Source organism: Lepidochelys olivacea (assembly GCF_965140295.1).
Source record: "Lepidochelys olivacea isolate rLepOli2 genome assembly, chromosome: 6".
Classification (NCBI taxonomy): domain Eukaryota; kingdom Metazoa; phylum Chordata; order Testudines; family Cheloniidae; genus Lepidochelys; species Lepidochelys olivacea.
This window is the reverse complement of record NC_140416.1, coordinates 65,126,418-65,142,322: the sequence shown is the minus strand read 5'-3', so window position 1 is coordinate 65,142,322 and position 15,905 is coordinate 65,126,418. Positions and strand designations below refer to the sequence as shown.

Below are 15,905 nucleotides of genomic sequence, written 5' to 3'. Positions count from 1 at the left end.
TCCATGCAGGACAGATACAAACAGGGACAATTGGGAACATATACATTTCCCGATGGTGAATTTAGACTGTCATTATTTTTGTACACCAAAGGACTGCACCGAGAAAGGATTGCCATTGAGATCAGAGGAAAAAATAGATAAGGAATACTACGGTCAAGGAAGATTACTTGGATAGTCTTGATAAATCAGACTTGGATGCTAGCAGAAATTCCACAGCAGAATTTGGCTTTGAGATGTGTCAAAGACAGTACCAAAAACTTGCATTGTAAGAGCTGTACAGAGAGGGCATGGACATTTATAAAATCCATTTGACAAGATAACTAAGATTTCATAACTTTGTTCTTCTCTTTTTCTGTGCCTTGTCAGATTGCTCATCCACAAGTGCACACATAGATTCCCTGAGTATCAAGACTTTTGAAGTGAGGCTAAGATTGGAAGTCTTGGCATCAAGGCATTTACAGGGAACTAGACATTTGTTTCTGGCTTGCCATGAGAAGCAAGCAAAGAATATGGCCCATCACTTTTTACAGTGCTTAAAACTTGATTTTTTTTAACCATTTCAAAGCCAACCATTTTGAAACAAGTTTTTAGGCCTATAAGTTCTGTCAGGAAAAACACAAACACAAAGCCTAAATGACAAATTTAACTATCAATTTTCTAAAACCTACAAAAAGCATTTCTGCTGAATAAACTTGAAAAAACTAAAAATATTAAAAACATACAGCAGTTTCAGGTCCAATGGGTAGATGAAAAAAATAAAAATAAAAAAGGAGCAGAAATATGTGTGTTCTGCAGTATTCTCTTTATGCAGAGAGAGTTTCAAAGCCCTCCCATTCATGTCTACAGGCCTGTAACCACCACTGGACTTACTGCTTCTGGAATGCTGAAGGTCTGAGCTCAGGGCATTTTTCTCCAGTAAATAATGTGGACTTTTACCTGTAGGTAAAGAATACTCCAAGTCAAAAGTCCATCTTACCCCTAGAAAGCGATTTAACCCTTTCATCCAGATGTGCTGTTGTGTTATGTAACACCTCTCTTAGAAGGAAGGAATAGTTCTAATATAATTTGTGGTTCTCTCTGTTGCTCCTGCTCCTGTCCTGGTTCAATATTTAAGTTCCCAACCACTTTCCCCCACCAGCAACATCTTCCACCTCCCTGTGGTTTGTACACTTCCTCAACTCCACTGGCTTCATCCAAACTCTTCTCCCTACAGTTACCAGGCTGCCTCCATCCATCCCTTGCCCTCCCATCATGCACATATCATCACCTTCCGCTTCTAGCCTACTTCACAGTCTCCACACCTTTCAAGTTCGATGCTCCACTTATCTCTGTCTCAACCTATTTCCTTCCTGACTCTGGCTCCACGAACCACCCAAATGAAGTCCTGGGTGACATACCATTTAAAAAAAAATATAATGCAAGAATGAAGGATAAAAATGAAGATTTCTTAACTCACACCATCCTGTTAGCTGGGCATTATAATTAGGGCATGAAATTCAGTGTATTTTGTCAGATAACATTAAGTCAGAAGATGAAAATAATGGTGACAAAAAATAGAAGAGCTTTGCATGTATGGAATTCAATTGTACATGTTCACAGTGGAATCTGATGACATTTTTAGTGTACAGCAATATATAGCATGCATGTAACAAATGCAGTGATAATCTCAGAGGAAACCAGAAAAATAAAATACCAAAAATAAGACCTACTTCACAGCAGAAAAGTATAGTGTGTGATACTAACAAACAGATGAAAGAAAAATAATTCAGGTTCTCACTAAGTGCATGATCAAACAACACTCTACAATTTATTGGGCAATTCTTATTGGTTATCACGCTATACATTCAAAAGATAGCTCTATTTATTGTTATTTATTAAAGGTTAACAATGCATTCACTGCTCTACAATGCACAAATGTGAAGAAAGTCCCTGCATGAAGAAGCTTACAATTTTTGACATTAATAGAAAAGACAAGCCACAGTGCAATACCAAAAGAAGACGGGCACAGGAATTTTTTGTATTTTTTTTTAAAATATCCCATCCCTTCCTGTCAGTAAGGTAGCAGTGGGAATGGGGCTTATTGTGGCAAAGTGTTCATAGGCTTTATGGAACAAGTGGGTCATTAGGTGGAATGTAAGAGCCTGGTGAAGTTGGAGGTTTTTTCCCATGTTATCTCTTATGCATGGGAGAGACACAAACGTGGGAGTGCAAGAAGGGAATAAAAGAGGGCAGTGGAATTGACATCACTGACAGTTGTGAAAAGGGAGAGGATGGACACAATAAGAAATTAGATTTGATAATATAGACTGAATCTTAGTCATGCAGGACCTTGAAAGGAAGGATCAGGTGAGCAAAGGGCAACAAGCCAAAGGTTTCAAATAGAGGAGAGATGTGTTCAGAGCAACAGGCAAGCTAGAGAACCTGTTACATTTTGACAAAATTTGTCAGTGATGTGGTTATCAGGGACTCCAAAGAGAAGAAGAATGCATTACTTAAAACAGAAGTGGCTAGGGTATGGACAAGTGTTTTGACTTTCAGACAAGAGAGGAAGAGTTGGATTTTCTGTAAGTTGTCGAGGAAGCAAGAACACTATTTAGTGACCCTTTTCATGTGTGGGGAGGAGGAGGAGTTAAAGATAACTTAGGGGTTGTGAATCTGTGTGACAGGGAGAAGGATAATAGTATTTTCTTCAGCAGTGGAGAACAGAAGAGACATAGAAGCTTTAGAAGGAACCGTAAAGAGCTCATTCCTGGCCACATTTAGAAAATATATGGAATGCGCTAAATAGCAAGGATAATACAGTCCTCTGGTTATAATTTTACAAAGAAAAAAGGCAAGTTTAAAATGATTATATGCTGGAATTCAATACTAAATGCCTGCTATTTAACCTTAATTTAGTTAATTGTTAAAAAAAACACTTGCTGTTCACCTTAAAATATAGGCAATATGACAGCTTTATAGACATCTCTAGTTTTTATACTTCTCTAAAGAAAACATATACTTTGTAATTTAGAGGAATTTAATAACAAACCATAGGAGTAATAAATGGACAGATGGTCAGAGATAAACAAGACTAGAGTGCTGTCTAAAAAAACTCCACCAAAGAATATTCATAATGGTTAATGCAAAATCTACAGTTCAATAGAGGTAACTGAGAAAAAAACAAATGAAAACACTTTGTAAATTAAAATAACCTATAAGCTATAACCATACTATACAACCTATAATAAACTATTAACTTATTTAAGTAAAGTATAGCTTATTATTTATCACTTTATATTAGTCAACTGCCAGTTTGCAAGTGATGTAAGGGCAGTACTGTAGCTATCTTTTTTTGTGGTTGGAACACTTTTACATGGTATTTAAAATAATACTTTCATTAACATAATCAGGCAAATATTTAATTTTAAAGGCATTGGGACCTTCAGGAGTTAGTCTTCCCTATTAAATCCGACCATGTCCTAAATATCCTGCTTGTTCAATATATTTTATTTAAATTTGTGCATTCTTTTTGAAATTGAAAATTTAGTGTCTTTGTTGGTGAATAAGGCTTCCAAACAAAAACAAGCATAATATTACTGAATAATCAATTACCAGAACACCATAATAACTGCTGAGGAATTCCTTCAGAATTATGTACTGTATGTTGCTTTTCCCAAATAAAATTTCTGTACCTACACTTTACTAAAGCAACCAAAAGCTTTCTGTTTTTAGTGGGTTTTATCCAAAGCTCAGACTTTGATAACCTAGCATATCAGGCTGCCACCTGCACGTAACAGTTTTCTTCCGTATGCAGAGATGGTTTGTATCTCTGTTATTCATACATTAGATTCCATACCACAACTTAAATTACACTGATTTAACATTATGAAATTACTATTAAAACTCTTACAAATATTTCCTATGGTTAAATTTTACTCCCTTTGATTTCTTACATTAAGAGTTTGCTTCTATAGTCCAAAAAAGTCACTAATCATATTTTATTCTGTGGTGGGAGTTACTGCTATATACCATCTCTGTAGCCGACAGATGAAAATGCTAATTGAAGATCACTTGGAAGATGACCGCCATTTATACCAGTTGCAATCTAGCATAAATTAAATAAATTTTGCACATCCATCTTGAAAGATTCACATCTAATTCTCTGCTCCTACTGACTTTTTCAAGTTAACATCTAATACACTGCCCTTTCTTCTTAATGCTGTCAACTAAAGTCCACATATTGATTTCTGGTTTTGGCTTAAGAAAGAATTTACTGGTTTAATGTCTCTGTGCAGGAATCCCACAGAGTGAATGCTCTCAATGGACTCAAGAATCTGCTTTCCCAGGCGCAGGGTGGTACTGATGGTGAAGGTCCCTCGAGACTGGCTCCGACGCAGATCTGCCAAATTCCGACCCTAATTAAAACATAAGAACATTTTTGGGAGCAGTCCCAAAAACAGTATTCACAGATAATGTTAACAAATTCTTTACTTATCTTGAACTGAGACACGGTGAGTGAGGTAATATCTTATATTGGACCAACTTCTGATGGTGAGAGAGACAAGTTTTCCAGCTTACACCTCTCTCACCAACAGAAATTTGTCTAATAAAAGATACTACCTCACCCATATTGTTTCTCTAATATCCTCAGACCAACACAGCTACAACACTGGATGCTTTTCTTAAACTGTTCACAACGGAAGTCTTAAGAAACGCATCCAAGGACTCGCCCCTCACCCATTGTACTCTTCAAGGACACCACATCTCATAGATGAATAATTTCCAAGTCCAGAAGGGACCATTATGATCATGTAATCTGAGCTCCTGTATAACACATGCCACAGAACTTCCCCAAAATAATTCTAGAGCATATCTTTTAGAAAAGCATCCAATCTTGATTTAAAAATTCAGTGATGGAGAAGGTGTTCTAAATTTATATGCAAAATTCTCCAAATATTTCAGACATTAAATTTAGAAGCTGTTTTTGAAAATGTGACTCACTGTTTCTGATTCCAGATAACCTGAATCACACCAACTTGGATCTAGCAGAAAAGTGATTTTGACATATTTATCAGTTATGATTAGAGCTGGACAACGTTTTTGGGGAGAAATTGTAGTTTCAGTCTACCTAAAACCATTCGTAAATTTGCACTGAGTTCACAGAATAATTTTGACCAAACCAAAAAATCAAAATGTTTTGGAAATGTCAAAACAAAACATTTCATTTTGACCCAACTCGACATTTTCCATTTTAGACTTTGGACATTTTGACAAAATCAAAGGAGGACTAGATTCAAAAGCGGCTGGAGGTAGAGAATGAGGAGGTGGTCTCCTTATATCTTTTAGCCCAGTTGTTAAGGCACTCACCTGGCATGTGGGAAATGCAAGTTCAGTTCCTCTCTCTTCCTGATGTGAAGTACGGATTTGAACGTGTCTCTCCCACGTTTCAGGGGAGTGCACTACCCACTGAGCTATGTGATGTTCTGGAGTGAGTCTATGAATTTGCCACTATGAATTCAAATGGGTAGTCTTGAGGCCAGGGGAAAGAAGGTGAGAATGACCCTATAGTCTAGTAGTTAGGGCACTCACATAGGATATGGGAGACACAAGTTCAAGTCCATCCCCCAATGATTATTTAATTATTTATAAATTTTGGAACAGCTTCAACAGGAAAAATTGAGAAGGACCCACATCGGAATATTCCATAGCCACATAGCTAAGGGAATGTGGGAGACCCAAGTTCAAATCCCTTCTCCATTTCAGAGAGAGGGTGGAATTGAACATGGCCCTTTCACATCTCAGGTGAGTGCCCTAACCACTGGGTGAACAGTCATGAGGAAAGTGGAACACCTCCTTTCCCTGCCATTTTGTGAAACTAGTTTTCCTTAGCTTTTTCAAATTCACTGAAATAGAAATGATAAATAGAGTCAGAACAAAACGCATTTTGTTTCAACTCATCTCAAAGTTTGTTTAACTTTTCAATTCGCTAAAAATTTTGTTTTCAATTCAACCTGAAACAAAAGAGATTTTTTTTAATTGTCAGCAAACCAGCTCTAGTTATGATAGAGTCTTATATCTGTTATCTTCTGAGTGTCTGGCAGCCACAGAGAATAAAAACATAACATAAGTTTTCACAGAAATCTTTATGCTCCTTTCTTTTTGAATATCCAAGTGGCTGGATGACTAGCAATGTGCATCAGAACCTACTGCTTTTTCAGGTCCTTTTTAATGTCAAGACATTTTTCCCTAAAGTCCCATGATTTTGAGTAGCATCCGTGTTAGTCTGTATTCGCAAAAAGAAAACGAGTACTTGTGGCACCTTAGAGACTAACCAATTTATTTGAGCATAAGCTTTGAGTGTTAATCCCCATTTCAATCCCTTTCTACAGGAAAGAAAGGTTAGTCACCCTTTCGTAACTGTTGTTCTTTGAGATGAAATGCATATGTCCATTACATTAGGTGCGTGAGCATCTCATGCACCAGTGCGGAAGAGTTTTCCCAAATGGTACCCCAAGGGGTGGCCACACCTGTGCTCTGGGCTCATGGCCCAAGCAAGAAGGCATAAAGGGAGGAGCCACCTTGCCTGCTCTTCAGTTCCTTCACACCAGATTTTTAGATGAACAACTGATGCATTGGGGAAGGAGGGAGGGACATGTAATGGATATATGCAACACATCTCAAAGAATAACAGTTATGAAAAAGGTGAGTAACCGTTCTTTCTTCTTTGAGTGACTGCATACGTATATTACACTAGGTGACTCCCAATTTCCAATGGAGATGGGGCTAGGAGTCTTACTGGAAGAGGAACTACAAAACTGCTTTCCTACATTAGCATCTTCCCTTGGCGCAGTCGTAATCACTCAATGTCTAGCTAAGTTGTGGATTGGACTGCATTGCTGTTCTGCAAATGTCCACAATGGGATGTTACTCAAACACTGTGGGTGCTGAGTGAGCTCTGACTGAATGTGTAGACAACTTTTCTTGAGGACTAACACCCTTGGCATTGTAACACATGACAACAGAGCTAGTGATCCATTTGGACTGCCACTGCACTGTTGCAGGATGGCCCCTCATTCATTCTGCAAAGACAATAAATATAATTGGAAAGAGAACCAAAAGGGCTTTGTTCTTTCTAAATAAAAAGCCACAAAAGTTGTTTGAACATCCAGCAGGTGGAGCTTTTGTTTGTCCCTATGACCCTGTGGCTTTGGAAAGAAAACTGGTAAATACATATACTGATTGAGATGAAAGTCAAACGCTAGTTTGGAAATAAACTTTCCATGTGGCCTAAATTGTACCTCATCCTTGAAGAAAACAGTATATAGAGGATCCATTACTAGGCCATGCAGCTTCTCCTATTCTCCTTGCAGACATGATGGCTACTAAAAAGGCCACCTTAATTGAAAGATGCCACCATGAGCAAGGGGCTTACAGTTCAAAAGGGGAACCCATGAGGGCAGATAACACTAAATTCAATCCCACTCTGGGACAAGGTCCCTAATATGTGGGAACAGTCTATTTAGAACTTTTAAGAACCTAGTAGTTACTGGATTAGCGAAAACAGTCTCTCCCCCCTCTACTTGAGACACTGTTCTTAGAATAGACCTGGTGAGGGACCACATACGATCCAAGGTGAAGGACCTCCTTAGTTTGTCCACTACACCATTCTGAACCCCCGGCAGGTGTGACGCTACAAGTATCAAGTAATTTTGTATACAGAAGTTCTGCAGCCTGACTGCCTCCTGGCACAGGTTGTTTGATCTGGAGGCCTCCTGCTTATTGATGTAGAACACCACTGTGGTGGTGTTAGCACTTGCTTAGACAGTTTTGCCACATATATGTGGTAAGAACTGGCGATACACTCTGGAGATTGCTGTTAGCTTGAGAATGTTTATGGATAGGCCTTGTCTTTGGAGTGGACCACAAGCCTTGAACCTGCATGGCTCCCAGATGCACTCATCACTCCATGTCTGAAGTGCCCGTTACCAGTTATGGAAGAAAGAGGCAGGGACAAAGGAACTCTCCTGCAAACCTTGTCTTGGCTCCTCCTCCAACCCAACAAGGGTAAGATTTTGCCAGGGATACATAGTAGACTGTCCAGGTGATGTACCTGAGGGTGGTATGTTTGTAACCCCCTGAGATCCAGCCTGGCATGTGGGATCACATACGTGCATGCTGCCATATGCCCCAGGAGCCTTACTGATGTATGAAGATGGCTCTTCAGGGATAGGCAGATGTTCTCATGTGGCTAGAAATCTTGAAAGCGGCAGAGAGGTCCTGGCTAGAATTGAATCTAGGACTGCTCTGATGAATTCTATCCTTTGGAGGGGTACTAGAGTTAATTCCGCAGAGCAGGAGGTATCCGGTGATTGCTGCTGGCCAGTTACCTACTAAAGGAGATCAAGATTGAGGTCTTTAAACCACGATTAAAGGACTTCAGTAGCTCAGACATAGGTTCGGGGTTTGTTACAGGAGTGGATGGGTGAGATTCTGTGGCATGCGTTGTGCAGGAGGTCAGACTAGATGATCATAATGGTCCCTTCTGACCTTAAAGTCTATGATTACCAGGCCTAGGCATGAAAACTGGTGGAATGTCTGATGAATACTTTCCTATACCTGCTGACAGGAACTCCTCACAGCAGCCAGTCATCCGGTAACGATATTCCTGGATATGCCAGCAGCAGAGCCACCATAGCCATGAACGTAGTGAAAACTCTCAGAGCAGATGAAATGCCGAAGGGTAGAAGTGTAAATCGAAAGTGGTCCCCTCCTACTACAAACCTTAGAAATTTCCTGTGGACATGGTGAATGGTCATATAGATGTGGGAACATGCATTCTTCAAATGAAAGGCAGCAGACAAATCTCCCAGATCTAACAAGGGATAATAATTGTGAGGGAGACCATGTGGAATCACAACTTTTTGATGTATCTGTTTAGGTTTTGAAGGTTTAGAATGTGCCTGGGCCTTCTTTTGCTTTGGGTATTGGGAAGTATCGTGAGTACAATCCTCTTCCCTGATACTGAAGGAGTACTTCTTCTGTGGCTTCCAAAGAACATAGAGTCTGCTCCTCTCGTCTCAGAACTGGATTTGTTAGATAGTTCCTGAAAACGGACAGGGAAGGTAGGTGGGAAAGGAGGGAGAGGACAGGAATTGGAGGGTATATCCCAATTCCACTGTGCTGTAGCACCTACTTCTTGGAGATGATGGATTGCCATGCACTTAAGAAATATGACAACCGGCTCCGAAAGGGAGGAAGACAGCTTGCAAGATCTAATATTGTCAGTATGCTGTCCTTAACAGAAGATTCAAATGGGCTGTTTAGAGAGGTGTGGCTGCCTGGATGATGGAGAAGTCTCCTCCATTCCTGCCTGTATGTCCACTTATACTGATCCAGGTGTCTACGCCAACCGTACTGCTGACTTGGTGGAAGCTGAGAACAAAACTTCAGTCTTTTGGGGACTGGTGATTACAGACCCAGGGACTTGAACACTGCCCTACAGTTTTTTTAATGTATACAGTTAATCATCTTTTTTCAAACAAAACAATCCACAGCCCTAAAAGGAGAGGTCTTTGATAGTCTGCTGGACTTCAGTGGGAATCCTGGAGCCAAGCCACACAGTGCATGGTTACCACCATTGTCATGACTCTGGCAGCTGAGTCTTGCTGCATCCAAGGAAGCTAGTATAGCAGACCTTTCAACTGCATAGCCTCCCACCCCTCTCTCAAATTCTTCTGACAAAGAGGTCAAATTTTTTGTGTCCTTGTCCTTAGGAGTCACTTTTACTCTACCATGGTAGTGCTTTTCATTTACAACTGCCACTGCTATGGAATATGAAAAGACTGCTTAGATCCCCAAGATGGAACCTGCTACTTGGGTTCTGGGTACTTTGCCACTGGCATGAGAGATAATGGAGTTTGACACCAAGTTTTATTAGGCAGCATAACTTTCTCATTTATAGGGAGACCAACTTTCCCTGACGTAGCCAGGTGTAAAATGTCTTTGAGCTTGTGTGGATTTTCTTCCACAAGCTCCATTTGTATCCCCAGGATGTAGACATCCTTTTCAGGAGCTCTTCATAGGCCTTTAAATCATCTGGTATTGAGGAAGAGGGTTCCAGTACCAGTGCTTCTTCCAGAGAGGAGGTGGAGGATGTATTCAAAGGAGGCAGGCTACAACCTTCCTGGCGCTGGTCAAGAACTGCAGATGTAGAAGGCCTGTCTAAAGCCAACAACAGGCCATTCTGATCCTCACCTCATCAGTGATGGTCAGAACCAGGATCAAGAGGCCCACTGATACCACGTGGGGAGACTTCATTGTTAAGGGATATATTTTTGTAATGTAGCAGCTGCTCTGTACCGACTTCCTTCAGTCTGTCAATATTGGGTGGAGAGGCTCACCTTCTCAAGAACTGATTTCTGTAGTGCAGCTGGGATGATTATCTAGACTCTGGAGGCATCCACCATTGTACCTAGTAGGGGCAATGGTAGGGCTTGTGCAGTACTGGAGGACAATCATGCCTAAACCAGGCCCTCAAATGCATTGGTCTGCTCTTGTCAGGACAACTCATATGAGAGGGTAACAATGACTGAAGAACATCCTGGATTCCCTGTTGTGGGAGACGTTGGAGCCCACTTCAGAGTCTGAGGAGGAATATGAGTACTCTACCAGCCAGGGAGGCAGAGTACCAAACATCATCATCAGAAATCAGGTCCAATATCTTTGACTAGACTGCAGTACCAGTGACAAACTCAGTGGCTTACTGTCTATGCACTGAGGTGGAGTGGTTGCTGATGGTCTCAGAGTCAGCTTCACAGTAAAAGGATACGGTACTGGACACCAGCATGGGAAGCAACATGTGTACACTGTACGATAGCGCTGGCAAGACACTACTAGTCTGAATAACTGGAAAGGGCAGTACCGAAAGGCTCAGCCACACAGGCCTCCAGGGTGGTCAGTACTGAAATAAGCGTTTGCTCAGTGATGATCAACCCTCTTCCTGCACCTGCTCTGAAGAAATACCCAGCCTTCAAGGTCCCAGCTGGGGAACTGGAATCAATGGTTCTGCACTGATCGAGCCACTAGAAAGAAATACCAAGGGCAGCAAGCTGGAGGGTCCACTCTATCTTCAGTGCTGGAGTGGGTCACATCTGCAGCTAAAGAATCCCGCACTGAAGACTTTTGACACCATTTAAACTGTTCCTTTCTTTGACTTCAGATGCTGAGAGGGCTCTGAGCACTTATGCCTCTTCAAGGAATGTCCTGGTGAAGGAGATCTCCTCCATTCCCTGCCTTCCGGTAAGGCAGGGGAGTGCTCCTGGATGGGGAGGAACTCCTTCTATCTGATCAAGGCAGTACCAATGCCAGCAAAACGGAGGCCTCAGTAAGGATATACTTGAGGCATTTTTCTCTTAACTTCTTGATTCTGCTCTTGAAGTCCTGGCAAACTGGACACATGTCCTTGATGTGACCCTCACCAAAAAACTCGAGGCAGCAAGAGCGAGGGTCGCAGTCAGTTTGCAACACCCTGAACAAAGTCTAAACCCAAGGAACCTAAGCATAGGCTCCCCCGATATCGGGCAGAGCTCTGAGTTGAGAGAGAAAAGGAAAAGGAAAAGAAAGCCCCAAAATGAGTACCATTCAGAAGCAAAACACTTACACCATGTTCACAAAGGAACAACTGGCAGCATGCTCTAACCACCGATGGTAAGAAGGAAGAGAGAGGTGGGTAGGGCAGATGCACCCTTGGTTTGAAGCACAAGGAGCTCAGGGCACAGGCATGGCCACCCCTATGGGCACTGCTAGGGAAAATTCTCTGGCACAGGTGCATGATACATCTAATATAATTGACATATACAATCAGTCAGAATAGGTCTTCTGATCCTCTGGATTGAGTCTTAACCTACACAGGAAGTTTCTTATCAATGTATTTTCATTAGAGAAGTGATCAAAAACATATATTGAAAAAACTAATCTATCCCAGAAGCAGTTCTGCACATCTTAAGCTATCTTCCAATTTCAAATAAAGTTTTCAGAAGGATGTAAACTATCTCAGAAAACATCACACCTCTCTCACTAAAATAATCAGTCTGTTCTGAAGACCTATGAGATTTCTCCTTCTTTCTGGCAGATGATGGTAACAATATGAAATATTCAGTTTACTTTGGCTCACCACCCCACCATAACAATGGCCTGTTTTCTACTATCCACCATACTCTAAAATTTCACAGTTATTTTTTGCTATATACATGCTTGGGGAAAAAATAAATCCCTAAAATCTATTTAGTTCAACTCACCTGCAGCTGCATGACCACATAGTTAAATCTGTCATTCCTTCCACAGCCAATGAATCTACAGACATGGTCTTTCCCTGAGGGGAAAAAAAGAAACAAGTTAGCCAATAACAACTAATTTCTGTCTTTCTTGATTTACATGTCTAGTAAAATATGCAAAAATGTGCCCATGTGTTACTCTAGGTGCCTTTAACAAACTTTTAAAAAGGCATTCACACTAAAACAGCAGTGAACCCAGTGCCAGTTCTGCCTCCAGTGAAACAAAACTCCCTTCTGCCACAAACATTAGCTCCCTTAGTAGAGAGGAATGTTCTAGGTATATTTATTCCTGCCTCAGTACAGGGGAAGAACTAGATGACCTTTTCCAGACCAACATTTTATGACTATGAGTTCTGCAATATTTACTGCACTATGCCTACTCTTATTACCAGAACACCTGAAAGTCCACTCCCCAACCCACATGCTACAGGCTTTGAACAGTGCCCCATATACTCACCATGATGTGAGCTGCTGAACTTCCTAAATCAAGCATCCCTGAAGCAAGTCAGACACAGTTCATGCTTTTATGAATATCTTTACGGGAACTTTTTAGGGAGTTTCTGACTTTTCTTTTTCTGCCCAGTAAGCCTCTAAATATAACAATAGCTTTCTCACTTGATGTTTAGCAGTGGCCTAAGCCAGGGTACCATTTTCAGGCACCCCTCCATCCATTCTGACTGACCATAATCAGGAAAAAGAAGAATGGACAGGGGAGGCATTTTCAGATCTTCTCAGGAGTTCTGAGGCCAGCTCGCAAGAGACAATGGATTGGAGGAAGAGCATGCTCGAGGAAAGGCCAAAGAAATGAGACACGCATTGAGAAGCACACCAAACATAATGCAGTGCCTCAAACAAACTCAGATACTGAAAATCATTACGAAGTAAAATGCCCAAAGATTGACACCCTAAAGCCATTGCAATGTATAGACAATTCTATGTTCCCTGGCCATGTGCCATAAACACACAACCCAGGCAAGGCCTCACCATAGCCTACACAGAAACCCTTCCACTCAACCCCAACAGAAAACAAGAAAAATGATATGACCTGTGATTCATACAGGAACATTCTGCACTGTGCACTTTGTAAATTTTTTATAAATATTTCAATTGTTGATTACTGTTCAATAAAGTTGCATTTTGTGAAAATAATATTTATTTACTTTCTCTTAGAAAACATCATTTTTGATCCCCAAAAGAAGCATCTCTCCCATCCTGGGTTTTAACAGTACACGTACAATTCATATAGAAGCCAAGTAAAGTTTTTCATAAAACTACACAAAATAGCACACAGCAGCACACTTTCATGCTATGGCACACTATTCGAAGTTCACTCTCAAAGCCTTCCTCAGCCATACAGCATCTCAAAGTCCTCATGTGACTGCCCATGTGTCTGGCTGTTCAAAGTCAGCAGTCTTTCCACTTACCCCTTCCACTCTACAGGCAACATTTCCTCCTTTGCTTCACAAATATTATGTAAAATAGTCAAATGCAATATGCAGAAATAACAATAAGAATATTTGTCTCAATGAGAGCTAGCCTAGTCACAAGACATTTCCAGTGTCCTTTCAATTTACCAAATGCACATTCACCAATTATCCTGCACCTGCTTAGGTGGTAGTTAAATTTTTCCTTGCTTCTGTCCAGTTGGCCTGTGTATAGCTTCACGAGCCAGGGAAGCAGAAAGGTAGGCTGGGTCCCCAAGAATCACTATTAGCATTGTAATCAAACACATATGAATGTGCCAATCTGAGGGGAAAGTTCCTGTTTCCATCCATTCAAAAAGTCTTGTATTCCTAAAGATGTGAGCATCATACATCTTCCTGACCAACATTGTCAGTGAAATATCCACAGTGATCCACCAGCACTTACATAACCATTGAAAAATTTAATCCAGCAAAGTTTAATCCAGCTCTCTGCAACAAAGGGGGAATAAATGAAAGCAATTTAAGAAGATAAAAAGAGGCAGCCAGTCTGAATCCACAGATCTGTGACATAAATATGAACCCATGAAGCCAGCTTTGAAAAGAAAAAGAGAAGACTGAAGAGAACTTGCAGATCCCAGCCCCAGAGAGCAGCTTCAGCGGGAGAATGTCCAGCAACAGAATCCAGTACCACCAGCCTGCAGAACATATTAAAAATTACTCTGCAAGCTTAGAGATGCTGAACTGGACCCTCATTATCCTGCAAAGAGAGGGTGGGTGAATGCAATGAAGTTAAAAAAATTATTAAAATTGTACTATTGTGGCTGGGGGGAGTAAGTATGGCAGCAGCCATTTGGAAAGGTCAGACAAACAAAGGGCAGGTGTGGCAGCAGCCATCCTGAGAAGGACTCAACAAGAGAAAAAGGAACGACAAGAAGATCTGGATGTTCGGGAAAGGAAAGAAATCTTCCAATACAAAGATCAGTCATCTTCCCTCCCTGCCCCCCCAAAAACCCAAAGACATGGTGTCATAAATATAAAGGGAAGGGTAAACACCTTTAAAATCCCTCCTGGCCAGAGGAAAAACCCTTTCACCTGTAAAGGGTTAAGAAGCTAAGATAGCCTCACTGGCACCTGACCAAAATGACCAATGAGGAGACAAGATACTTTCAAAAGCTAGGGGGAGGGAGAAACAAAGGGTCTCGGTCTGTCTGTGTGATGTTTTTGCCGGTGACAGAACAGGAATGGAGTATTAGAATTCAGTAAGTAATCTAGCTAGAGATGCCTTAGATTATGATTTCTTTAAATGGCTGAGGAAATAAGCTGTGCTGAAAGGAATGGATATTCCGGTCTTTGTGTCTTTTTTGTAACTTAAGGTTTTGCCTAGAGAGATTCTCTATGTTTTGAATCTAATTACCCTGTAAGGTATTTACTATCCTGATTTTACAGAGGTGATTCTTTTTACTTCTATTAAAATTCTTCTTTTCAGAAACTGAATGCTTTTTCATTGTTCTTAAGATCCAAGGGTTTGGGACTGTGGTCTTCTATGCAAACTGGTGAGGATTTTTACCAAACCTTCCCCAGGAAGTGCGATGCAAGGGTTGGGAGGATTTTGGGGGGAGAGACGTTTCCAAACAACTCTTTCCCAGTAACCGGTTAAACGTTTAGTGGTGGCAGCGAAAGTCCAAGGGCAAAGGGTAAAATAGTTTGTACCTTGGGGAAGTTTTAACCTAAGCTGGTAAAAGTAAGCTTAGGAGGTTTTCATGCAGGTCCCCACATCTGTACCCTAGAGTTCAGAGTGGGGAAGGAACCTTGACCCATGGCCATGAAAGAGAGCGACTTCCCCTCCAGCAAACAAACTAGTGGATGGAGAATCACAAGTCACTAAGACTGGCCTGAAAGATCTACTGTTAAAAATCGAAAAGATGAATAAGATGATGAAGAATGAGTTCCATCCAGCCCATCCCCCCTGGTTCCAGGCTTACATTAAAGATAAAAAAATTAAATTAATGAGATTAATTATCACATGTGGAAAATATCACATGTGGAAACAGGATAAAATGAGCCATCGGACAGCATGATTAATCTAGATGAAAGAATCCAAATAATTGAAAAAGGAGAAAAAGAAATAGAATTACAGCTGGAATATATGGAAAATAGAGACCACATG

At 40.9% G+C, this 15,905-nt stretch overlaps 1 protein-coding gene across 2 annotated transcripts in view; it reads right to left on the bottom strand.

Moving 5' to 3' along the window:
- The window catches only part of TTBK2 (tau tubulin kinase 2), a 216,241-nt gene that overhangs the window by 94,847 nt on the left and 105,489 nt on the right, over positions 1–15,905 (bottom strand). For both annotated transcript variants that reach the window (XM_084629924.1, XM_084629925.1), the window contains exons 4-5: positions 12,279–12,352; positions 4,257–4,397 (exon numbers count right to left, since the gene is read on the bottom strand). In XM_084629924.1, the coding sequence (XP_084486050.1) occupies positions 4,257–4,397; positions 12,279–12,352 (215 nt within the window). The remainder of the gene's footprint in view (positions 1–4,256; positions 4,398–12,278; positions 12,353–15,905) is intronic.